This window comes from Sturnira hondurensis, unplaced genomic scaffold, assembly GCF_014824575.4.
Source record: "Sturnira hondurensis isolate 20B ecotype Veracruz unplaced genomic scaffold, ASM1482457v3 Scaffold0004068, whole genome shotgun sequence".
Taxonomy (NCBI): domain Eukaryota; kingdom Metazoa; phylum Chordata; class Mammalia; order Chiroptera; family Phyllostomidae; genus Sturnira; species Sturnira hondurensis.
The window spans coordinates 5,186,638-5,212,206 of record NW_028076699.1 but is presented as its reverse complement, the minus strand read 5'-3'; the positions used below and the strand labels follow the sequence as shown (position 1 = coordinate 5,212,206).

At 58.5% G+C, this 25,569-nt stretch overlaps 1 protein-coding gene across 1 annotated transcript in view; it reads right to left on the bottom strand.

Moving 5' to 3' along the window:
* GLIS1 (GLIS family zinc finger 1) overlaps positions 1-25,569 on the bottom strand; it is a 211,039-nt gene that overhangs the window by 8,497 nt on the left and 176,973 nt on the right. The window contains exons 5-7 of the mRNA XM_037043225.1: positions 13,518-13,679; positions 8,740-8,850; positions 4,834-4,966 (exon numbers count right to left, since the gene is read on the bottom strand). Coding sequence (XP_036899120.1) covers positions 4,834-4,966; positions 8,740-8,850; positions 13,518-13,679 — 406 coding nt within the window. The remainder of the gene's footprint in view (positions 1-4,833; positions 4,967-8,739; positions 8,851-13,517; positions 13,680-25,569) is intronic.

Genomic DNA, 25,569 nt, shown 5'->3' with positions numbered 1-25,569 from the left:
GCCTGGGAACTACGCGCCTGCCTACGAGAAGGACAAGACAGGGCATCAGCAATGTTGTGTTAACAGAAGGTTAGGGGACCAAACAGGGAGACGGCAGCTCTCCTCTTTGCCTGTGCCTTGGCTGAAGGGCTGTGTGCAGAGCTGAAGTCCACCCTGACTGCAGGTGCCAGGCGAGGGGCCATTAGAGGCACAGGGCGGTCGAGCCCTGTGGGTGTGTGTCTTGACTGGGATGAGGGGACTGTATGAAAAAGGCTGCCTCAGGTCTCTGGGGCTGTTCTGGGAAAGAAGAGGCTGGCTCTGTGTATCTGCGTCGCCCCAGAAGCAGACAAGGATCCTGGAGAGAAGAGACTATGGCTCGGGGCTTGGCTGTATCTTTCGACAGGCCAAGCTGCCACAGGGTAATGGGCTGCCTTTGGGAAGGATGAACGACCCGTCATCCTGGAGATGGATGAGCAGAGCCCGGATGTCCTCTGTGAGGTGCCCCAAAGAGAGCACGACCGAGCTCGCTGATGGAAGGCTGGCCTGGGAGACCTCTGAGAAAGGATGTCACAGGGGGCCATACACCATATGAGCGCCCCAAGGACAGTGGTCAGCTGTGCTCTCATCTCAGATTCTAGAACCCCCCCGCAGGCTGGTATCACCTCTTTTCACCTTTGACCCCAACCGTCCCACCTTCGTGGGGAGAGTAAGTGGGTTAATGAATCAAATGGGCACTGGTCATCAGATGTCGCTCCAGCTGACGGTCTGAGTGCAGTTACAGAGGACAGTGACTCACTGGGAGACTCCAACTACGCAGGAGAATGTCCCCCCTGAGTCCGGAGCCTGAGAGGGACAGAGAGACGGCTGCACGTTTCTGACACCCCTATTTTATCTGAAAAAAATGGGGCCAGTTGTGCACTCTCTTTTTAACCTGGCCATCTTTATTTGACTTTTAATAGAAATTGGTATCATTTTTGCAGAAATCAGCTCATCAGGTTGATGGCCTGGGAGGACTCTCTGGACCAGGGATCAGGCCCTTGGCTGTGTTGATGTGTCCACTGCAACAGGTCAGAGCTCACTCTGGGCCAGCTGTTACGTGTCAAACATCATTCTGGTCATAATGGAGCCATATGCAAGGCTTGTCATCACCTCCTGAGGACCTTCCGAGAACACATCACACTCTTTCATGCATGGGGTAAAGGACGGACTTTTACCTCCTCAGGTGTTTCAGGCTCCAAAGCTCACCTATCCCAGGCTGGCCCGGACGGCTCAGGCCTGCAGTTCAGGGAGCTACTGCAAGTTGCTGAGCAGGGCTGCGGGGGGGTGGCAAGCTCAGTGCCTTAGGTGGCATGGTAGGGAGCAACAGAAGTGAAACTGTGGAGGTTGCAATAGGGAGCAGTGGGGACAGTGGCAAAGTGGAGACTGTGCCCCTTAAGGCCTTTCCAATTAAACTGTTAAAAAACAAAAATGAAATACTGTGCCTCTGAGAGCGAACAGTTTACAACCCCAGGCCTGGAGCTGGAGCAGCAGACATCCCAGGGATGGGCTACACCAGCTGGCATTCTACACTCACAATGGATGTGTGTAATTAGTAACAGTTACCATCAATTAAGAATATACTATGTGTGAGCTATTTTTCCACACTCCTCCACACTATGTTTAACCATCTCAACAGCTGTCAAAAGGGGGAGATAATACGATCCCATTTTAAGATGAAGAAACTAAGTCTTAAGAACTTTAACATTTGCTGAAAGCTACAGAGTGGGCAGCTAATCAGGTCTCCCGAGTAATACGAAAAGGAAGTCCATTGAAAGCTGGTCCAGGCAACGGCCTGGGGCTCCAGACCAGGTTATGGCCTGGATGTCTGGCCAGAGGCCTCTGGTTCAGGCTTCGTGTGGGCTGGCTGGGAGACCCCAGGGCTCTGAGTAGGTTCCGGAGGGCCCTCTGCCTCTTGGCCCCAGTCCTCACCCCAGCCTGGCTGAGGGGCCTCTGCTCACCTGACAGCGCCACCTGCCCACCCACCCCATCCACTGCTCCCTTGGCCACACGCCCTGCCCCAGCACGGTCAGGAAGGCCCTGGAGGGGATTTCTGTGGCTGCAGTTGGCTGGGCGCTGCTCCCTGCCTGCTCCACTCTCCACCCGCGCTAGCACTGCCTCACCTGCAACCTTGAACCAATATGGGGGCCTCAGGAGGCCTAGAGCCCCGATAAATCCTGCCACCCTTCGCTCAGCCATGCTGACCACATGCCTCTCTCGTCCCCACTGCCGTGCGTTGGCTGGAGGGGGCCTGCCAGGAAAGCTGCTGTGTGCAGACAGCAGGTCCTTCCTGATGGGACACAAGTGCACGAGAGCTTCCTACAGTGGGATGGTGAAAGTTCAATGTCACCCTCACAAGCTCCTGCCTCGCCCCCACTCCTCTGTTCAGGACTCTTCCACCCGAACACTGCTCGAATCTACCCCTGCTCTCCCCAGCCTTTGCCCTGCCGGTCCAGGTCTCTGTCTGTCCTGTCCCCGGAGGACGGACACATGGTGGGTGTGTGAGTGTGTGAATGGGGCTTGTTGTGCGTGTAAATGGACAGTGGGTGGAAACAAGGGAATCACTGCATCAGGAGGGGCAGCGAGAGTGAGGACGCCATAGGGCCTGCCAGCCTCTCCCCCAAACTTCCCACTTTGGGCTGCAAGTCGGCATCATCAACCATCAGCCATGAGCGCTTCACCTCTGGCCCTAATACCTGTTGCCAGCTGCGCCTTGGGCGTACACCTGGCGGTCCACAGCAGGATCTGGTGGCGGAAGCCTAGGGGACCCAGGACTCCTGAGTTTGTGGGCTGGTCCTTCCCTCCCTGCTGTGCGAGAAGCTGCTCAAGGTCAGGGACCAGCATGGGGCCTGGCACACAGTAGGTGCTCAGTTTGGCAAAGCTTTAGCAGCAGGGAGGCAGACTATCTCATTAAGGGCTCAGCAAGCGAGCAAGTGGTCTGGGCCCAGATTGGACCTCTGCCATTTTCCTGGCTGTGGAACCTTAGCAAAAAGTGGCCCTACCTCTCAGAAACCAAGTGCCCTCGTCCAGGAGGGGAGGGCGTACCAGCCCATACTGCTGGAGGACTGTGTTGGTTACCACACGCCTGTGCAGCACCTACGGCAGCTGCCCACGCCCAGTCCATGTCGGTTGTGGCGTTCCTCTGAGATGGGGTAGGAAACAGTGACTCTTCTCATTCACCATGAGCCACGACTATAACAATGATGATGACACAGCCATCAGTCACACTGGGTCTGTATAAGTGATCTCATCCACAATCACATTTGTCATCACAGGAGGTCTGGAGCTCACGGCAGGAAGACACCGCCCGCTCTCTGTCCGAGTGGGTCCGGCCCATGTGCATGGCCCGAGCTGCCTCATCCATGATGCTGCCTCAGTGCCTCTGCTTCTCATCTGCAGCCTGGGTTCCCAGGGGACTGACTGAGATGATGTCTGCAAAGTGACCGGCCCAACCGAGTGCCCAAGAGGTGGTCATTGCCGGCCCCAGCCCCTCTCCCTGAGACAACTCCCTGGGCTGGCAGCTTGGGGAAGAAGCTTCCCACCTGGATCTGCTAAGGACTCCTGATGATCTTGGGTCTGTCTTCCTCAGGCCCAGGCCTGAGTCCCCCCAGGGTAGAAATGGCGGGCCTGCAGGACCTCTGCTGTAGGGCGGCCACTGCTAACAGTCACAGCCCTCTTTCCTCCTGAGCCTCAGAATCCTGCTCAGCACAGAGTGCCACGTAGCAAGCCTTCATCCCGGGGCTGGGCCATCCCTAAGGCACCTTCTCACCCTCCTATTTCAGCAACTCTGACCCTGTGAGAAGCAGCCGCTGGCTGGAGGGAGAAGGGTGTGGACCCACCCTCCCAGGGGTGCTCGCCCTGGTGGGCCTGTCTGTGCTCACACCCAGAGAAAGGGCAAACGCCTCCTCTTCCCATGGCTGTTTTGGTAAGTGCTTTAGCAGTTTTAAATCTGCTGCTACTTCAATGCTGAGAGGAAAGAATAAGAAATTGGAAAATAAAAAATGTTTAAAATGGTTGGAGTAATTCAAGAAATCCCAGAGGGTGGGAAGAGCTTTCTGCTCCGATACTGCGGTTTCTTTGCGGGGAGGAGGGAGAGAGCGACTTCGTCAGCTGGAATCCACAGGCCACGGTGCCCTGATCCAGGCTGGATTCCTAGGCGGAGCAGCCAGGAACTGCTGGGCCTGAGACCGGCCCCATGGCTTGTGGCAGTGGCCAGGACGTACAGGCTGCCTTGGCCAAACCAGAGGCTCAGAGTGTCTGGCTGGATGGGCCTTCAGGGGCTCAGGGGGTTGGGGGGTGGTACATCTCTGGGCCAGAGACTTTAGCACATGAACTGAAGGTGGTTATGGCCAAGCTGCTCACCCTCTCAGAGCCTAGGTTTTCTCCTCTGAGGTGAGGAATGATGATGCGGAGTCCACGGGGCTGAGCTGAGGCCTAGGGCTGACCCCAAGGCAGGCCCTGAAGGAAGTGAAGGAGGAAGAGACAGGGAGGAGGCTGGCGAGGTGTGAACAGAGGCTGGGAGGAAAGAGGGAGCACAGGCTGCCCAGGGAACTGCATCCAATGTGGCAACAGGGTGGGCCAGGAGGCCTCCACGACGGCCTGGGCCCTGAGAGGCCCTCGGGGCCAGGCTGAGAGGAGCCTGGACTTCAGCCCATGGACCACGGGGAGCCACAGAGGAGTGTGAAGGGGGCATCCTTCAGCAAGTCTTGCTGACGTGAGCCCTGGTGTCCCGTAGAGCATCCCTGTCTTCAGGCAGGGTGGGTGGCGGTAAAAGGGTCCCCCAGGCGTGGGCCTGGCCCTGCCTCCAGGCCTGCCTACCTGGGAGCAGCTCCTGGCCCAGGGCTCGGCCACCCTTCCCGTCGCCGTCAGTCAGCTGTGTGGACGCCTGAAGCTGCTGCAGGGCCAGACACTCGGTCAGGACGTCGGCCTCGGTATCCGGGCTGGCGTGCAGCTGGGGAGCAAGCACAGGGACAGAGAGGTGTTGTCAGCACCAGGACGCCTGCCCTCCAGCAACTGTGGCTTCAGGGGACAAAGCGGGACAGGCAGTGGCCCTGGGGCAGGCCCTTCACCTCACAGTGCCTCAGGTCCCTCCTTTGTAAAACAGAGCCCGTCATGTGCCTTTTGACGGTGTCCTCAGTTCAGGTGGGAGAAACAGATGTTAAGATGAGATAGGATGTGCAGGGATTTTAAGGGGAACGTTTATGTTCGAGAGCCGGGCAGGCTGAGAGAGCCATCAGACCACGTGGCCAGTCTGACCCCATGGGAAGGAGGGAGGGAAAGGAGGTTGGTAGGTGGCCAGAGGGTCCTCAGGGAGCCAAAGTCTGCTGGCGGTCAGTAGGGGGGCGTCCTATGTCGGTCTCTCAGGAAGGGGTCTTGCCTCAGCATGCCTGCAGGCCCTGCCGCACTCAGTCCCTGGCTTACATAGCCGGCAGGAGGCATGGCCGCAGCACAGACATTAGGGTGGGCGTCACAGGGCAGCGGAGGCCTCCCACAGGCAGCCGGAGGTCTGGGAGGCCTGTTCTCGTGGCTGCTGTAGACGCGAGTGGATGCGGTGGGAGGGAAATACAGGAAGTACAGAGTCTTTCCCACCTCCTTCCACTGGCCCCTATTATCTTTCTTCCTGGCACAGGTATAGCAGAAACAGGTGCAGGGCTAGGGACAGAAGACCTGGGTTCAAATCCTACTCCATCTCCTCTTACTTCCTGTATGACACTGGACAAATAACCTCTCTGGCTCTCCTCCCCACTGCCTGTGATAACAATAATCCCTCACCCTCAGGCTGCCGAGAGGAGTAACCAGTGATGAGCGCAAACAAGCTTATTGAATGTGCCGTGGGAAGGGCTGGCTGCTGCCCACTGGCCAAGTCTCACACGGTCCCAGGACAGTGGGCATGCTCGACCAGCACAAGGCCAGGCCGGCAAATCTTCGGCCAGGAAACCTCAGCTGTCCCTTAAAGACAGATTGAGCCTGGCACCTCAGAATGTCTTCACCGCCACAAATGGGGCTAGATGGGGACCGGGAGGGGCTGGCTGGGGCCCTAGGGACAGTGGGTGATGAGGGGCATGCACCTAGATGTGACGGGCCCCTTCTCCCAGGGAAATTCTGAAGCCTGACCACTGGAGCCCTGAAGTGGACTTGTCTAAATCCTTGTTTTACACGGGACAAAACCGACCCATAGAAGGTGAGAGCCTTGTCTCATGTCACACAGCAGCTGAGGGTCGGCCCCAAGGGTTTTTCCACCCTCTCAGGCCAGGAGGGCAGCACCCAGGCTTGGGGCAGGCATGCCCAACCTCCCAATGGGCTTGCAGCTCCCTGACCCAGCAGCTGTTTTCCATGTAAATTAAGTTTCTGGCAAAAGAGGGCCAAGGCATGCCTTGCAGACCGCAATGTCGATCGGATTAGGAGCAGCAGGAGAGGAGAATTAAGGAAGAAAAGCATTTCTAATTCTCTCTGAAACGCAGCAGGGCTGCCAAGGAGCTGTCATAATACAAGGGTCGCTTTACCCAGAAAGATACATCATCCCCGATGGCTCTTAATGGATGCTTATTGTTGGGAAGTTTGCAGATCTGCGGCTCCAGGTCCCTGGGGCTCAGTGTGCGCCAAGCATGGGGCCTGGGAAAACCAGGGCAGGATTCTGGTCCTCGGGCACCAGTCCGCTGGGGACAGAAGCATCCCTGGCATGGAGCCTGGGCCATTCCCTCCCTGTCCCCGCTCAGGCCCCCCAACCTGAGGGCAGTGGAGAGAGCTTGGGCCCTAAAGACAGCTGGGTCTGGGAGGGAGCCTGGCTCTGTCACTTCAGTGCTGCACCGCTCTGGGCAGACTGGCGAGCTCTCTGAGCCTCAGTGCCTCCACCGCTACAATGGGAAAAAATAGTGCTACTCCCTAGGGTTATAGAGAGGACTAGTAAGGTACAGTCAGTGACACGGCACACACAGGGCTGAAGTTAAGGCTCGGCCCTCCATCCTCAGGAATATGGTGTTTTTCCCGGCGAGCTCGTGGTGTCTACTTTGACCATGTCCCTTTGCTCTGCTGCCTCCTGTGTCCCCCGCTGCCTGCAGGATGCAGACCACGGTCTCAAACCTGGCTGTCTCCCCACCACTGTCTTTCCCCCAGAAGCCTGCTGGCTTTGGCACCGGGTCTTTGCATCCCCCACCCCCCGAGGCTACAGTGGTCTGCTTTCCCCAGCCCCTAGGCCTTTCTCTGCTTTATTCACAGCTGTACCCACCCCTGTTTAAACAGTGCTTGGAAGACAGGAGGTATTCCATAAGTCTTGCTGGCCAAATTCACGAACGCTTCCCCCTCTGTCCTCTTCTGCCATGCCGGTGCAGAGGACTGGGGCCTGATGTTTCTCTTCTCCCCCATGCCCTCCCTGGCACTGAAGCACGCCCAGTCCCATGCCCCAGTGGCCCTCCAGGGATGCGGGTCAAACCCAGCCAGGTCGCCTCTCCCATTGCACCGGGTCCCTTAGCAGCTCACATATTCCTTGTCCCCAAAAGAACCGGCTTTCTCCTGCAAATCTGCTTCTTTCTTAAATTCTCTGTCCTGGTGAAACGGGCCACCATCCATCCTGCCCCTCGAAGTCTGACCCCGGCGTTCCTGGGCCACTCCTGAACCCCGCTGGGTCGCCAGGCCTAGTCCCTCCCTTGATCCTCCTGCTCTGCTCCAGGGCAGACCCCACCCCCTCTCCCACTGCCCAGCAGTGGCTTCCCTGCCTCGAATTTCCCTCCAACCACCCCAGACCATTCTCCACGTGGCCCCCAGAGCCTTCCTTCAGGGTGACATGTCCCTTCTCTGCTTAAGAGCCCTCAATGGCACCCACTGTCCTCAGGACAGCCCAAACTCCTCGGCAGGGCTTCAGGCCTCTGGCGTCCACCCTGCCCCCCGGCCCCTCCTCCTTGACCCCTGGTCCTCACAGTGTTTCCAGCTTCAGTCACTCTCTGGGATACACTCTCGGTCTTCACCTGCCCAACACTTTCTCCTTCCTAGAGACTTAATGACTAAACGCACCACCTTCTGCTCTCTCTGACTTTTACCTTTGGGTCAAGTGTTGTTCTATACCCTTAATACGGATTTACTCATTGAATCCTCGAGACAACCCTTTAAAGCAAGTCCTTGATTGTCCCCCTACCCCGCCCCGCCTCGGACAGCTGAGGGACAGGAAGAACAAAGGCTCCGAGAAACGTGCCCATGGCCGCAGGGCCGGGCCCTGGGCCGGGCAGACGGGCCGAGAGCACACCACTGTGCTCTCCTGCTCCTGTGTCCTTCCTGCACGACCCCCCTGTTCCCACCCCGACAGGCCAAGGCCCCACCTCTGCCCCTGACTATCCTCTGCACACCTCTACTGCAGCCATTCCTACATCAATCACACTGAGTGAGCTCTTAGCGCCCATCTCTCAGCAGCCAGGTCCCCGGGGAAGGTTTTCCATTTCTGCCTCTTCGAGGCCGACGCAGTTCCCGACATCAGACATTCAGTAAGTGAGCACAGCGAGTGGGCACATGGACGAGAGAGGAGTTGGGGGGCCTGCCTGGCGGGCTGTGGGTGACGAAGTGCACTAGGGGACAGGTGTGGGGCCAGACGATAGATGATAGACAGCAGTGTCCTCCAGGTGCGGAAGGAAGAACGCACGCAAGGAGCGCGGGTGTCTGGCTCGACGCTGGATGTGGGGCTGGGAGGCTGGGGCAGAGGGTGTCTAAGAGGTGACCCTGGGACACAGGCCATCTTACCTTCTTACGCACCTGCTGCTCTTTGGCCGAATGGGCCTTCACGTGCTTGCGGAGGGAGCTGGGGTCAGTGTAGCGCTTGGAGCAGCCAGGGATCTGACAGGCGTACGGCTTCTGCAACACCAGAGGGGCAGGGGTGAGGTGAGTGGGAGGCCACCTGCCAGGCCCAGGATCCAGCTGTGTGGCTTGTGATGAGGAGGACAGCTGGGTGAGGGGCTGGCTGCAGGCTCACGCCCTGTCCCTCCCTCCATGTCCCCACCAGGAGGGGTCTTAGTTCAGCCAGCCCTGCCCACGGGTGTAGAAAGGTGTTTGGCCTGGTAACAAAGGAGGGGGTCTGTCTCTATTCTACCCTCAGGCTGGGACCCCAGGTAAGTCACTTCTCCTTTTCGAGTTTCCCTTTTCTCCTCTGTGAAATGGGGCCCACTGGGGATTCTCCCAGCTCGACACTGGCTCTGAGAAAGCTCACCCTTGGTAGCCCAGAGCAGCAACGGAGCAGCAAGGGGGCAAGGAGTGAAGCCTTGGAGAGGAGGAGAAGAGGGCAATGGAGCGGGAGAGCATGGGGCACAAACATGGGGTCAGGCTGGAGTACGGCAGGCCCCCTGGCTGGGAGCAGCCAAGCATCCCTGGCAGCGGTGCCGGGGACCCCAGACAGCGCTCTAGTCCTCGCCCCAACAACCATGGGTTGCAGATGGGAACTGCGTTTCAGGCCCAGACCTGGGCAACTGGGCATCTGCACCCTTTGTGTCCCTTACCCTCAGGGCCCCCATTGCTCTTCTGGAATGAATCCATGCCCATTGCCTCCCTTGGTTCCTGCCTGGGCCCCGCCCTGCTCTCTGTACCTCCCATTTCCCCTGGCACTCACAGAGCTGGCTACCCTCTCCCAAACCCTCCGTGACTCCCCGGCGCCCTTGGATACAGCCCATCTCTGGCCAACAAAGGCCCTTTTGTGACTTGGGCCCTGCTTAAGTCTTCGCCCCTCCTCCTGCCCCTGCCTCGAGCCCTTACCATCTCCTCTCCAAGCCCTCCTTGAACCTTCTTCCTTCCCACCTCTCCCTGCTGGGCTTCCCATCCGCAGCGCCGTCCACCCGCACTACTGGGTCTGTCCAGGGTCCCGCTGCACCGGGTGGTGAGTCTTCTTCGGGGGAGGGCCCCTGGTCCCTTCCTCCCAGGTCCCAGGGACAGAGCCAGGGCAGGGGCTCCGTGGGTGTGACAGGACTCTGAGCTCTCCCACGTTCCTGGGCTTCCACAACAAGCTGCCCCGGGGACTGCAGGTGGGACTGGGCTTCGAAACCCTCCCCATTTCCCCTTTTTGAACACACCCACTGGTTTTGTTCCTCAGGGCCCTGGGCCTCCAGCTACTGTAGGGTCAGGAGCATGTTTGCAGGGGGTGGCACCTCTGGGATTACTGGGGATGATGGCTGTGTCCCCGTCAGCCGTGCCCACGTGGAACTGCCCCCTAACCACAAGGTCACTCTGCCCCGTGGACTGAGGCGAGGTTGGTCGACCTGACTCAGGGACCTCGTGGGGCAGGTGGGGGATACGGAAAGAGACAACCATACCTTGGTGCTGCCACGGAGAGTTGTCAGGTTAGAGAAACGGAGTGCAAAAAGAGAGAGACAGAGCAGTGAGAGGCTTGTCTCGCCAAAGGGAAGGAGTGGGGTGGGAGGGTGCACAGTGCTCCTCACACCTGCCCCCCAACCACAGAGATGCAGACAGACGTGCCTGCAGACAGACAGACAGACACACAGGACGCCTCTCCCATAGGTCTGACCCCCCCAACATAGGTGCAGATGCACACACACGGTGCCTCTCACCCCATCCCAGCTCTCTCTCCTCTCTCTGTGGCTCTGCCCTGCCCCGGCCCCCAGCCCTTGGGGACGCTGAGAGAAATCCGCGCGATTTTGTCAAAAAGCAAACAAACAGAGCTCCGAGTGTCCAGGCACACTTGCCCGGAAAGAGGGCACAAGGCCCATCTCCGTGGTTGTTTTTCCAGGGCCTGACGTGTGGAGAGCATTCCTCTGGCCCAGCTCCCCCATGAGCCCTCAGTAAGCCCTGGGGGTGTCCCGGCAGCAGCCAAGTCCCAGGCCTGGAGTCACAGCCCTGGCTCCAAAGCCCTCTCGCTGACCAGGGCCCTCCTGGTCATGAGCAAGGACAAGCCCACACAGCCCCCCACTCCGAGCTCCAGAACCGCACTCACACACTGAGCGCCCCACACGCAGGCCCGGTGCGGTGCCTGCTGCACTGTCTTTCCGTCTCTCACCCACCCTGGGGGAAGTATTTCCACTTCGAAGATGAGGAAATCAAGGTGGTCGCTTTGCCTGAGATTTCGAAGGAAGAACGCCCATGGCATCCTGCTAAGGCGCCTCCTCCTGGGCTGCTGTCCCGAACAGGCCAGTGGAGTGGGCAAAGGGCAGGTCATCAGCCCCATCTTGCCGGTGGGGAAACTGAGGCCAGAGCAGGGCAGTGGCCTATTTAGGGAGTTGGTGCAGTCTAGATTTGAACCCTGCGCTGAGCGCTGGAGACATGGCGGGTTTGGTCAGCATTCTGCCCGCGGGTCAGAGGGTGGAAGAGGAGGGCTGGCATGTGCTGTGCAGGCTGTGCATCAGGCCCCTACGTCCCACTGAGGCCGATTCCCATCTCTCTCTGTAAGGTAAGTGTTTGAGGACACTGAGGCCCAGAGAGGGCGGGTGGCATTCCTAAACATCTGGGACCAAGTGCAGGGCCAGGGTTAGGGCCCCCCTGGTGCTCTCCAGTCCGTTCCACACTTTCCTGCCCGTGGAGAGAATCCCATGGTCTTTGGTGCCAGAGAAGAGCTGGGGACATGACCGGGCTCCCTCTGGAAAACAAGGCCCAGAGTACATGGGGCTATAACCCTCTGGGCCTCTGAACCTCGGGTGCTGGGAAAGCAACCTAGCCACTCAGAGCTGCCTGTGTGTGACGTCTGTGTGTGGATGGGTGCAGCGGGGCTGGGCTTGGCCACTGTTCCTCCTGGGCTGCACCAGGACCTTTTGGGGCAACGAAGGCCTGAGATAACCCGGCAGGCTCATTCTGGGCCTGACCTGACCTAACCCCGGAGCTCTGTTCACACACCAAGCGGGGGCCAGAGGCCTGTTGCTTCGGGGCTGGGGCCAAGAAATGCAGAATGGAAGGGAGAAAGGGAGTAAGTCAGGGTGGGTGGCCCTGAGAGGCCTGGTGCTGCTGGTGCTGCCTGTGGCTCTGGGAGATGTGACCAGGGGGCCAGGGCACAAACTGTCTCTCAGGGCCCGCGCTGGGCCCCAAGGGCAAGGGCTAGGAATATGATAAGAATGCAAGCAGGGGTTTGTTAGCACACCGCCTCACTGAGTGTCCCCCACCCAGCCGGTGTTAATGCGTAGCCTGAGAGTGGGGAGGTGATGTCAGGGGTCGGGTTCAGGTGGGACAGGGCTCTTTCTTTTTACCCTGGCTCGCCCATTCTGCTCAGCTGCACCTCTCCAGTGTGGCTGACATACCTACTCTCCTAACAAAGGCACCAGACTTGGAGTCAGACAGGCCCAGGTTTGCACCCCACTGAGCAGCTGCGTGATAGCCACTGACTTCATCTGAGTCTCAGGTTCTTTGTTTGCAAAGTGGGGATAATGGGTCCTACCTTATGGGCTGTCACCAGGACTGAATTGAGGGAGGGTTTGTGTGATGTGGGGTCGGGGTGGCAGAGATGTGTAGAACATTCTACCCAGGGCCTCATCTGGACCCGAACATGACCTCCCTGCTCTTTTCTGCCATCCCCCCAGGCCTCCCAGCCCCCCACCTGTGGAGTTCCCTAACATCTGCATGAAGAACAGAGACTGCAAGCCCAGGCATGGACTCTGGTTGCAGATCCGTCTTCTGCAGCTGCAGGGGCTGGGGTCTTCCCAGGCCAAGTGCACCCCTCACACAGGCCCTTGAGATTGGTGAGAGGCCCACCTCTGAGGCAGCTCTGCCACTTTCCAGTTGAGTAGGGCTCTGAAACTCCCAGACCCCTGCTCTCTTCATCTGTCAAATGGGCCAGAGGCCCCCTGACTAGCAGAGTTACAGTGAGATTGTGGGAAACCACAGGAAGTGCTCTGTGAACCTCCAGGTCTGTATGCACAGAGATGCTCAGACGGCCTGTGGAAAGGTGAGGGTTATCTCACTGTCTGGCACAAACGAGGGAAAGGAGGTGACATATAGGCACCTGGGGCCAGGTCCCTATTCCAGGGGTCTTGAGTCTTAGGCCTTGCACACCTCAACTCCTCACCCATTGGACTCAAGGGGCAAAGAACGGCCTGGAGAGTCTCTGGCCTGTCTCCGTGGAGGCGGTAGGGTGGGGTAGGGAGAGCAGGGAGGGCCTGTTCTGGGACTGGCTGACCTCTCGGGCCTGGGGAGAGGACTGGGGATGGCGAGCCAACCCTCCCCGCCCCCCCGTGGGGAGATGATGCAAGGACACCAGTGCCCTGGCAGCACCCACAGGCTAACGCAGCGGTTCCCAACTGAGGGAGACTTTCCTGTCTCCTCCCCGGGACTTTGGCAACATGCGGAGAAATTCTGGGCTGTCACAGTGGGAGATGGGAAATCACCACCCAGGGGACCGAGGCCAGGGATGCGCTAAACATCCTCTGATGGCAGGACTTCCCTCTCTCCAAACAGTTACTCTGCAGGAAATGCCCACAGGCTCCAGGACAAAGGCAGGGTTTCTGCATGGGCCCTGGATCCCGCCCTGCATTAGACAAGGGGGGAGTGTGCACGTCCTCCACCTGCTTCCCCTCGGCCTCCACCCTTGGGCCTACCGTGTCCAGGTGGGTACGCTGGTGCTTGGCACGGTCGCTGGAGTTGCTGAAGGCCTTCTGACAGCCTGGGTGCTGGCACAGGTATGGCTTCTCGCCCGTGTGGCTCCGCAGGTGGATCTTGAGGTTCTCCAGCCGTGAGAAGGCCTTGCTGCAGCCTTCAAACTGCAGGAGAGGCCGGTGAGGGACGCTCTGTGGTGCCCCTGCAGGACCCTGCACCCAGCCTGGACATGGCCTCCAACATCCCCTGCCCTCCCCACCCCCACACCCTATCCAGCCCACGGTCTCCGGGTACAACGGTTAGCTCCCTGTGAAGTACTCAGCGCACAGACTCTATCTGGGAAGCCCTGGTAAGTCCAGGGCCCGTGGCCTGCAAGTGGCCACTAGGTCTGGAGAAGACAGGTCTTTCCACCTGTGGATCTGGAAGGATCACCTCTCCAAGGACATTTGAACACAGCAGTCCCGCCCAGGACGGATGGATGGCAGGCGCACCTCAAGTAGTGCAGAAGGCCCTGGGTTGAACACCCTTTGACCTGCCTGTGCCTCGTTTCCTTGCCTATAAATGTGAGACTGTGTGGCCACCACTCCGGGCTGACAGGAGGGTCCCAGCAGGTGGGACGCTACTGCCCGAGGGCTCTGTCCATCTGGAGCACAGCATGGGTGCTGACGGCTGTCTGAACAACAACCACGTCTGTAAACTCAGCGTCTTTGATTGTTAGGCCATTTAGCTGTCCAGTGCCCACCACGTACCAGGCCCCATGCTGGGCAGTGGACGCAGCACAGACACATGATGCCTCTGGTCAGAGGTGGGGGTGGCCAGAGAGCAACAAACACAGCACCCTCCTCCTGGGCCCCAGGCTGCCCGGCTGCAGTCGCTCTCCCCGGGACCCTCTAACCTCTAGCCCTTCCCCGCCCCTATTCTCCACACTGCGGCCCAGAGGAAGTCTCTGATGTAGAGATGCACCATGCTACTCTCTGCGTAAGGCCCACCAGGCCTTGCATGCGGACCCCCTCCCAACCCATTCCCGCACACACCTTCCCACCCCTCCTGACTCCCACCTCATACTCTGGAAACAACAGGGGTCCACCAGGCAATTTCAAACCTTTGTTCACCCAAGTTGCTCAGCAAGGAATGTCCTCTCTCTCTTGCAATAATCCATCCAATCCCCCTCAGCCTTCCAAGTCCAGCTTGAATGCTGCCTGGAGGAGGCAGCCATGCCCAGTCCCCTGAGGGGCTGGTTGCCCCTTCCTGCCTCCCCCACTGTCTGGCCGTGCTCCCCACGGTGTGTGCCATGGGTGAAGAAGGCCCCAACAATGACCAGCAACCGCTCCCTCTGTCCAGGCCTGGTACTGGGCGTTTAGCCACAGAGCAAGCACACTATGAAGTGTGTGGCCTCAGTGTCCCCACCTCAGAGACGAAGGCTTCCCATGTGATCATAGGACAGTAACGAGGCAGATAGGACACAGGACACACTCGATGCCAAAGCCCAGGAGGCTTTCCCTGCTAGTGGCTGCCTTCGTGGGCAGGTGGGCAGGGGGAGAGACCCTTGAGGAGAAAGAGGTAGAGGAGGCCAGGGTGGAAGTGCCCAGCAGATCAGGACCATGTGTCCCTCGCCTCTCAGCCAGTTCAGCTGTGTCCCTGAGGACCGGTGCTCCCACAGGGCTCGTCCCACCCACCCTGGGCTGACCTGCAGGGGGAGGCAGGAGCTAACAGCCCCTGTCTGTGTCTACACTCAGAAGATGTGGCTTTGCTCTTTCCTGACCTGAGCACTGGGTTCCTTTCTGCCCCCACCTGCCAACTTTAAAGATACCTTATCTGTTAGCACATTTGTGGGTGGAGGCCAGAGGGGACTGTGGGCAGGTTTAGACCCAGCAGTCCACCTAGCTTGCTTTCTCAGCCCTGAGAGGTCAGCGTCCCCACCCAGGTCAGTTCAGCACACGTGGTCATTTTAGTTGGGGCTGTTCAGTTGGACACATTGGCTGCAGCCCTGTACTGGGTGAGGCGGAGACGGAGCAAGAACCCAGACGTGGGTCCTACTCTCCGGGAGTACAGAGCCCCCAGGGAGGCACATACACCGCAGGACAAAACGCCGCAGCCAGAGCGGGGCCTCAGGGAGACAGGCGGGCTGTGGCAGCACAGCGGCGGCACCTCAAGCAGCCTGGAGACAGTGAGGCATCACAGAGTGGGGGCTGGACAGGCCTGGAGAGACATGCAGCCACTCACGCCAATGCTGATGCATGCACTTCATTCGGTCCCTGCCCAGCTGAGCCCTGAGCAATGACCAGGATGTGGAAGAATGGAGCAACCAACACTGAAGGCCGAGGGGAGACAGGCCTATGGGCACCGCAGCGCAGGTGGGGCAGGGTCCGGCAGAGGCCCTCTGTAGCTGTGTGTGGGCCATGAAATGGGCCCTGGGGGGTGAGGGGCCCCCAGGGAGATCTGAGGCCAGAGAGTGGGGGCTCATACTGCAGGCTGAAGAGTCTGGACGCCACCCTGAGGACAGGAAGACGATAAAAGGACCTTAAGAGGGGAGGGCGTAGGGTCAGATATACACTTGAGGAAGACACCCCTCCCCCACTCTGGCTGCTGGTGACAGCTGGGGCTGGGAGAGAACAAGGGGGACTGGTGAGCAGAGGCAGGTGCAGTGTCATAGATATGGGTCGCTGAGCCTGGACCCAAGGCAGAGGTGGCGAATGGGGTGGAAGCCAGGCCAGAATTTCCCAGACAGATGGGAGGACAGGACCCAGAGACAACAACCAGTCTGGGGCGGGCTCCCTTCGCACCTCGCCCTTGCAGGCCCAGCCGCAACTGAGGGCTGGGCTCTGCTGGGGCTGGGCTCTGCTGGGGCAGGTCCAAGGCAAGCAGCCCACAGCTGGATCTTAGAGGCTGTTCTCTTTCCTGCTTCCAGATGCTGTGCCTTTTCCAGGCATCAAAACCAGAAGGAGATCCTTCTGGGGAAGTGTACAGGCCACAAGCGGCTCCCCTTGCTCTCCTGCAGTGGCCTTGCGCCTAGGTCACCCCAAAGTGAGGTGGAGGAGCCTCGGCTGCAGGGTGGGCTGCCTCTCGGCACCTGGCTGGTCCCTCTGCTCCTCTCTGGCCTGAGGCAGGAGGGCAGACCTCTGAAGCCAAAGGGCAATAGCTCCTCACATGCTGCAGGACTTCTTGAGTCTGGCAGGGCCCACTGGACTCTAGAGGCTGGCATACCATCTCCTCCCCATGAGGGTCTGTGAGGCTGTCTGGCCCACCCTGTCTCAGCACCATTGCTCCCAGACACCTCAGCTGTACCCCTTTTTCCCTTCCAACTCATTGACTATTTAATTAGTACATTTTTCAAAAGTCCTGGGTCTGTAGCTCGGTGTTCACAGTCTTCCAACACGGCCACAAAGCCTCTCTCATCTGCATACACCTGTGCGTCACACTGTCGCTACGGGGAGTGATTGGCTGAGCCTGCCCTAACTCCCATGCCCCCAGGCCTTTGCTGGAGCTGTTCCCTCAACCTGGAGAGTCTGCCCTTCCATCATTTAGCGGACATCTACCAACCTCCTTGGCCCCTCCTTGGTCACACCCTGAGCTTATGAGTTAGGTTTTTATCACACACCCACTGTGGTCTCTCTCCATGCCTGCAGGCTCAGTGTTCCTTGAAGGCAGGGCTGGCATCTTTATTCCGGGGGCAAAGGGTGGGTTAGAAATGTGGCTGAATGCAGGTAAGCAGAGGGGTTCTAGGGCCCAGTGGTGCAACGTTCACCAAGTTACTGCACACCTGCGCATGTGCCTTGGGCCCGTGCCATGCCCAGCCTCGTCCCACCCCTCAAAACTTTCCAGAGCTGTGGTGCAGTCTGGGGTACAACAAGCAGGTTGTTCTGACTTGGGGGCTGCTCTGTAGATGCAACCAGAGTTAGTAGCAGGTAGAAGAGGGGCGCTGCCCATCAGGACTTCTCTGGGGTGAGGATGCTGCAGGGGCCCCTGACACAGCAGTACTCCCATCAGGGCCAGGATCCCAGCTGTGGGATCCTGCAGCACCCTTACCCCAGAGGGTGAGCAGCTGCCTGCCAGGGTCCCACAGTCGTCCCACCTGACCACTGCACAGATGGGCTGACAGAGGCAGAGAGACGAGGGCAGGAACACCTGGGTTCAGCACCTGTGTGTGCGCGCTCTGTCAGGCCGGATACTGTCACTATGAGGATCTCCGTCCTCTCCTATGTGACCAATACTCCTCCCCACTGCCAGGAGCTGAGGCCGGGGGGGATGCACAGTGACCTGAACAGCGGTTACAGACATAGACTCTGGTGTGGACTTGGACTTGGGTCTTGGCTGCTCCACTTAGGAATGATCCAGAGTGAGTCCCCCCCACTCTTGGTTTCCTCATATGTCACCCTGGGTGAGTTCCACCAAACCCAGACAGTAGCTGTGAGGACTGAATGAACTAATGCACATTAAGTGCTTATCTTGACACCAGATTCCTGCCCATATCATCACTGTAACTATCATTTAAGGGCACAGAGCAACTAAGTAGTGGGGTGGCATCCTGCCTGGGCTGGCACCTCCCAGGCCTGCTGCCCCTGTGCAGAGTTGGAGGGGTCACGTGTGTGTGATGTCCCACCGGGCACGACAGGCTCCCTGTCCTCCATGTCCTGTTTCCACCTCTTCCTCCTTAGGCCCTCCCTCTGTCCCCAGGTAGCCCTGGGCTGTCCCAGCTCCGCCTCTGATGAGCAGGCTTTTGGAATCCATTTCTAAGCTATCAGTCCAACCCAGTCAGCCCCACTTAGGACTGCCCCCCCAGGCTCACTGTGCCCCCTGGACAACGGCTCAAGCCCCCCCAGCATGGCATTCGAGGCCCTCCGTGGTTTGGGTGTGTCCCAGCCCAGGGGAAGGGTCCAAACTTGGAAGGCAGACAGCCCTGTGATCTCAGAGTCAGTACCACTCCCTGCGCCTCAGTTTCTTTCCCTGTAAAGTGCAGACGACGGTGACCACTCACAGAGTGTTGTGAGGGGCAATGTCCGTGCAGCGCAGCACGTGATGCACCCTCAGTATCACCGCTGTGACGGTGGTGGTGGCTGCTCCTGTCTTGCCCTCAGGGAGGACACCAGTGTGGGTCAGGCTTCACTGACCCCAGAGTTGAAGAATGAGGGTCCTGGCTGGCATGTTTGCCATTGACTGCTCTGGCCCTAATGCCCTTGCCATGCCAAGCCCATGGGGCACCCTTTGGATGCCAGGAGTGGCCTCCCATGAGAGCGAGGCAGCCTTTTGGGGTGAGAATGGTTTGAAGGGGCCCTGCTCAACAGCTGTGTGGCGGCTGGGTGGGCAGAGGGGAAAGGGGCCCCACCACCACTGTGTTGTGGGGGTACAGATGCTGCCAGAATGGAAATGCAGGTTTTGTTCAAGCAGGAGTGGAGCCAGTAGGCACATCCTTGGCTTGGGCCTCAGTTTCCCTGAGAGGGTGGAGGATGGGCCCTACAGGCAAAGCTACTATGACCCAAGCGTTCTCAGGCCAGGGGGCGGGGCCTTCCTGACATTCTTCTCCTATCCACCAGCCCTGAGGTTCTAGGGCAGATTTTGCCCTGGACGGATGCCTTCCTCCCTGCTGTCAGAGTCCAGATGTACAACCTTCAGAGCAGACCTCCTGGAATGCCCTCCCCTCCATCCAATCACAAGAATTAAGTATCTGTACGTAGGGGGCAGAGAGGGGAAATGGCTCCCACTATGCCAGAGGGCATGAAGCCTGGACTAAGCCACAGTGGGAACTGCCATCTCTTTTAGAAAGAAGTGACTCATCCATCTATCCATCCACCCCAATCTTGGCACATGCCGTTGTCTCTCCTGTCATGTATCCCTCCATCCTTCCACCACCCACTTCTTCAAGTCACGTGTTCAGCCTCTCATCTCTCTGCCTGTTGATGCATACTCCCCTGCCTCGCTCAGCTGCCCGTGTGTGTGCCTGGCAGCCTGTTGGGGGCTGAGACTTCAGGTCAGTGAAGACCACAAAACAAGAAAGAATATTAAGTCCTAGGAAGGGGCTGATCACCGGGGATCCCAGCTAGGGGAGACCCAGGGGTTGCTAAAACCTTTCTAGAAGACCTAGGCCTTGAAGCCTAGACAGAGTTTAGACAAACTAACTCTGGGGTGGAGAGCACAGAGGGACTGAGAGGGGTGGTGTATGTTCTGGAGACAGCTAAGGATCTGCTGAGCCAGAATGAAGGGAAGCAGGGAAAGGAGAGGTGGAAGTAGAAATGGGAGTTTGGGGGGCTCCCTCCATTCAAACCCATGGGTGGTGATTCCAAAAGACTCCCCAGAATCCACCCCGGACAATCACTGACATGGCCCAGCAAGTGGAGTGACCTGAGGCTTTTACCTGGGAGACTCCAGTGCCCGACCCCTCCCAGGTCTCTGCATCCAATCAGCCACCAAGCCAGGGACATGCCACCTGGTAAACATCATTCACGTCTGCCCTCTTCTCTTCTTATCCGCCCCATCGTCCCCATCCGCTCCCAGAGCACTGCTCACCCGGGGCGTGGCATCAGCCGCTGCCCTGCCTCTCACCCTGCCCTGCCCCTCCCCTTCCAACTCATTCCCACATGGAATCTGGTATCCAGACCTAGGACTTAAGCCTATGGGTCTGTCCAAGTACCTCTCTGGCTGGTGTGACCTGTCCCCTCCAACTCCCACACTGCCGTGTTTCAGCATCAGAGGGGTCTGGAAGCAAATCTGGCCTCCATGCTTCCCAGCTGGATGACCTTGGGCAAGTTCACCTCCCTTGTCAGGGCCCAGGTTCCTCCTCTGTATCAGGCATACGGGGGAACAGGTATGAGTGGGGGGTGCTCTCTGTGGCCCAGGGCCTAATGCTGTCTGTGTCCACCCACAGAATCACCTGGGCACCTCTTATTCAGGTGAATTTGAAACGTCCGGGCTGCAATAACCAAACACACAACAGACTGATCTGGCCAGAAGCCAAGGCTTTCACACCATGGGTAACAGAGAGGGTGGCTAATGTGGGTAGGGGGCACACAGAGGGGAGGACAGAAACAAAAGGGACCTCTAACAGTCTAGAAAAAATGTAAGAATGTGTGTCAGGTTTTTACATTTACCTTAAAATGCATAAACACTAAAATACACCCTAAGATGAAAGTGGGATGAATTCAGAGCGGTGCAAATGACTGGGAGACACCCTCTTGGGACCTGGTTGGTGTGGGGGGCTGTGTGTGCCGTATCACGTCCACACACCTGCTGACGAGGCTCTTTCCCAGCCACATTCTGCAGGTGAGGACGCTGAGGCTCAGAAAGGTGGTATCACTGGCCCCAGATTGCCCAGCCAGCAAGTGGCAGGTCTGACTGATGTGCAAGGGCCATGTGTGTCCCAGGCCATGCCGGCCACTGCCTTGGGACCTCTACGTAAAGCACCAGAAACAGGGCTGCACTCAGGAGCTCTGGCTGGCCCATCCAATGCAGAGCCAGTGCAGGAAGGCAGGATGCCTCCTTCTGCCTGGCCCCACCAAGAGTGGCAATGCCACTGCCCCCAAAGGAACTTCAAGGCGGCACAGCAGAGAAGAAAGAGCCCCACTAATGCACAGAGCGAAGAGGCTTGAAAGGCCCAGTTCCCACATGTGGGGTGTGTTACCAAAGAAGATTAAAATAACGGGGGGAAAATACCCTGGGAACCGTGAAGCCCTAGACCATCTGGAGTTTTATGGTAACAGGCAGGGGGAAATCAGAACCTAATTGAAAAAAGTCCACTGCAATCCATTACTGCTGCGTGCAGCTCACAGAACCAAGGGCAGGAGATGAAAGACAGGCGAGCCATCCGGAGCTGGGGAGTGGGCACCCCCATTCTCTCCAGGCCACGCCTGAGGACCCTGCAAGCTCTGGCTGGGAGAGGTGGGGGCACTGGGTCAGAGGTCAGACTGCAAGGCTGGGCTCACCTCCTCAGCAAGATGTGCTCTCTGAGCCTTTCCCTCCTGGCTAAAAGGGCTAAGCAAGATCAATCAGGGAAGCCCCAGCCCGGGGACAGCTGGTGTGAGGCATGACTGCACTCTGCCTCCAGGCCCCAGGGAAGGATGAGGGCCCTGCTTCCCAGTGAGATTGGGGCGCGGTGCTGCTGCGAACAGGAGGTCAGGGAGTCACGCTAAGGTTTGTGCTGCGGCCCACGTCCCCCAGCCACAAACTAGGGCAGGGCACCTCCCACCTCTGTCCTCATTTTCCCACCCTCTAAAATGGGGGCCACCACAAGCAGCTGCTAGAAGTAAGTAAAAGAACATGCCCAGCATAGAAACTGGCATCCACTGGGTGCCTGATGAATGTCAAGTTTCTTCCCTGCGGCGGGCATGGCCCAAAGAGTAGGAAGGCCCCAGCTTCTCATGCTCTGACTATGGATCTCGACACAAAGGGCAAGGAGAGGAGGTTTGGGGGGGCAGGGCACAGGCAGGGGCAGGGGAGGAAATGCCTCCAGTTTTGGCATTTGCCAGTGACTTGCTTCTAAACAAACACATTTCTGGTTTAAGGGTAAAATATATTGGGTTACAACAGTCTGGCAGGCCATTCGGGGATCAGCTTCTCATTTTGTACAAACTTTTAACTTACTTTGCAACAATGATTTGGATGGGACAACTTTGTGGTGCCAGATCCTTCTCCAAGATGTCAAAAAATTCTATGTTTGGCCAGCTCGAAAGGCCAGCAAGGCGGGAGCTGAGGTCCATTCCTCATCCCACACCCTGGGAGGGGGACTCAGCCCTGAGGTTATTGTCCAGTGTGCCCTCCCATGGGGTTTCAGTGAAGGTCCCTTCAGAGCCTTGTGCTTCGATAGTCCTTGGGGGAGGTCGAGGCAGGAAGGGGAGGGACAAATGTAGAGAGAGTCCTGAGAGGGAGGCTGGAGGGCCCTGGCCTAGACTCTGCTCGGTGAGGGCCTTAAGCGTCTGGTCTAGTTTCAGGTGCACTGTGCCACCTGAATAAGTGAATGATGGGGCAGATGTGGGCCTGAGGGAGGCGGGCCTGTAAGAGTAGGCCCGCCTACTCTCACATTCACTGTGCACCCGAGACTGGGTCAAACTCTCCCTAACTCAATCTCCTTGGTCCCACTGGGCCAGCACGGCAACCCCCTTGGTTATAGAGGCAGAATCCGAGGCCCACAGAGTTTGTGCAAGAGAGTCCCAGAGCTCAGGGGGGATGGAGCCTGGGTTTGCCTCTGGCGCCCAAGCTCTGTGCCCTGGGCCACACTAGTGTCCTCAGCAGCTACGACCGAGGGGGTGCCGTGTGATGCAAGGCCAGCGTAGGGAGTTCTTTGCATCCGCTTAACACTAGGCCTTCGTGCCATCTAGAGAAGCTGGAGGCCAAGGGGAAGGGTGGAGACACACAAAGGGCAAAGGGAGAAAGGGGCAGAGGCAGGGACACAGACGTGCCTCCCTCCCAGAACTGGTTCCCAAGAAGAGGTTCCCAAGAGTGGAGGGGCAGGGCTGCGTGCCCCTGTCCCTTCCTCACCAGGACTACACTAAGGGCTCTGGGCTGGTCCTGTTTGGGCAGGAAATGGGTTCCTGTTCCCAGCCAGCAAGGCCCAAGATGGCCAGGCTGCCTTTCCAGGGGTGTGGAGCACCCCGACCCAAAGTAGGAGGTACTAGTGGGGGCTGAGTCTGCTCGCCAAGCAGCCAAGTGGATTTCGGGGGAGACCCCAGGTTGAGCGGTGGCTAGATATCATTTGCGATGTGCAGAGAAGCTCAGCTCGCAGCCAGGGCCCAGCAGAAAGCAGACTGCACAGGATGGCTGATGCATATACACACCATGCCACCAGCCACAGACCCAGAAACACAGACACGCATAGTCTGATATCTCTCCTCCCAGCCAAGCTGCAGTCAAAGATGTGGTTGCAGGATTCCAGCACATAGCACTGATTCACACACACACACACACACACACACACACACACACATGACTCTTGACATAGAGACACATGGGCCAGCAAACACATGCTCAAGCACATACCCAAGGACACTTGAGCCCAGGCCACGCCATAGGCACAAACACACAAACTCCCAGACCCCAGACACACCGACACACAGCCTGAGGTGCCGCACAGCACAGTGCATGCCAGAAACTGGCCAAGGGCTCGGCACAACGACAGCTCATGGTGGCATGGGTGCACATCAAAGAAGACATTCACCTGACATAACATCCAGAAAAGGCTTCCAGGAGGCCAGTGGACGAAGACATGTCCTCACGCCAATATCTCAACACCCGACACAGCCAGGTCCGTGGACTGTCATGCTCCTGCACGCCTCTCCCCAGCTCCAGGGGCCCTCAAGGGAGGCTCTGAGGCTGCAGGCCGGAGGGCTGGGTCCACTGTACCTCCCAACTTTCCTGGGCTGGCTTGGATTTAGGGAGGGCACACATGGCCTGAGACAACACCAAGACAGGGCTGCAGGCTACCCTTTGGGCCGACTGACCTCTAGCCTAATGCCCCCACCATGCTCCTGCCACAGGCCACACCTTCCTACTTCCAGGCCTTTGCCCAGGCTGCATCCTCTGCTTACAAAGGCCCTCTGTTCACCTGTCCAGTCCTCCCTTTCCATCTAGGCTTGGCTGAGGCTTCAGCAGCTCCCACCTTCCCGACAGTAGACATCCTGGTTCTGCCTGAACCGCACCCTGGTGCGGAGGCCAGACTGCCCATCTCTCCCTGCTCACCTTCTGGGCAGACCCTGCCCATTCCCTGGTGCCGGGCCCGGCCTCCGGGAGCTCACCCCTGGGAGGGAAGGTAGGCACAGGCGGCAGAGCCGCATGGCAGCTACTACACTTCTGCAGCTACTCCATTTCCACAGCTGACTGAGAAGAACCACTGGGTCTTATCTGCTGAGGAGACACTTCTCTAGATGGTGCAATATCCGACCCTAAGAGCTGAGTGTGAGGTGGTGAGCACTATTTCAGGAGGAGGAGGAAGAGGGACCCAGAGGAACAAAAGGGTCCTCTCCGGCCTCCATCCTCCCCCAAATAAGAGTCCCCCCACCCACAGCCTGGGCAGAGCATCTCCCTACACTGACACAGCCCGGGCTCAGGTCCAGCTCCTCCTCTTCCTGGCTCCTGTCTGTGCTCTCACTGCAAAACGGGGTGACACACCTGGCTTCAGATACCTATTATGGACATCAGGGTGTGGCCTTGGTCCTAGGCCCAGGAAACTTAGTTCAACATCAGGGTTGAAAGACCCAATTCCAGCCCTGGCTCGGTCACAGGCCACTGTGTGACCTCAACCAGTCACCTGCCTCTCCTGGGCTCAATTTTCCCAGGGTCACCTGCTCAAAAATGGGCTGGGGAAAGGGCAGTGGGGTGGATGTGCAGCAGGGGCGAACAGGCGGCAGTGCACTAACGCCCAGCACTGCAGGACCCATAGCATCCCTGGGCTTCCAGAGGAGGAAAGAAATCCAAGACATTCCACCCATCACCTGAAAGAAAACCTCACATCTGACCACTGGACATCGTTACAGAGGCACAGCCTGCAAAGCTCCCGTCTGTGGTCATGAGTGGGAGGGAGCATCCTGCCCAGTGTGCACCTGGGGCTCAGGTCCCACCAGAATGTCCTGGGAGGCTCTGCGCCCCCACCTGGTGAGGGGGCAGTGTTCAGAATCAGGCCTGTGAGGGGCAGGGCCAGACCACCAGTGTGGGCAGCTCTGGGGCAGCAGGGAACTGTGGAGGTCATGGTGGGGTCACAGAGGCCTGTGCTCAGTGCCAGGAGGCGCACCACGGGTCAGGGAGAGGGGAGTTCCTAGGTGCTCAGGTGCAGAGCAGGGTGACTATGCATCAGGGCAGTCTGGAGCGGGTAAGATGGTTTCCAAGCTACCTTCATGGACATCCAATGGGTCTAAATCGGGTTGGACCTACCACCTGAGGCCCAGTGGGACAAACAGGCCGAAGTGACCTGCTTCGGCACTGCCACCACTCCCCGCCCACCATGGGTTGACTGAGGGGCCCCAGGGTGGGCTGCCACGGGGCCAGTGACTGCATTCGAGGCAGGTGCTCAGTAACAGTGAGTGGCAGGAATGGTGACAGCCCAGCTCTCACCCTCGACCTAGTGAAGGAAGGTCG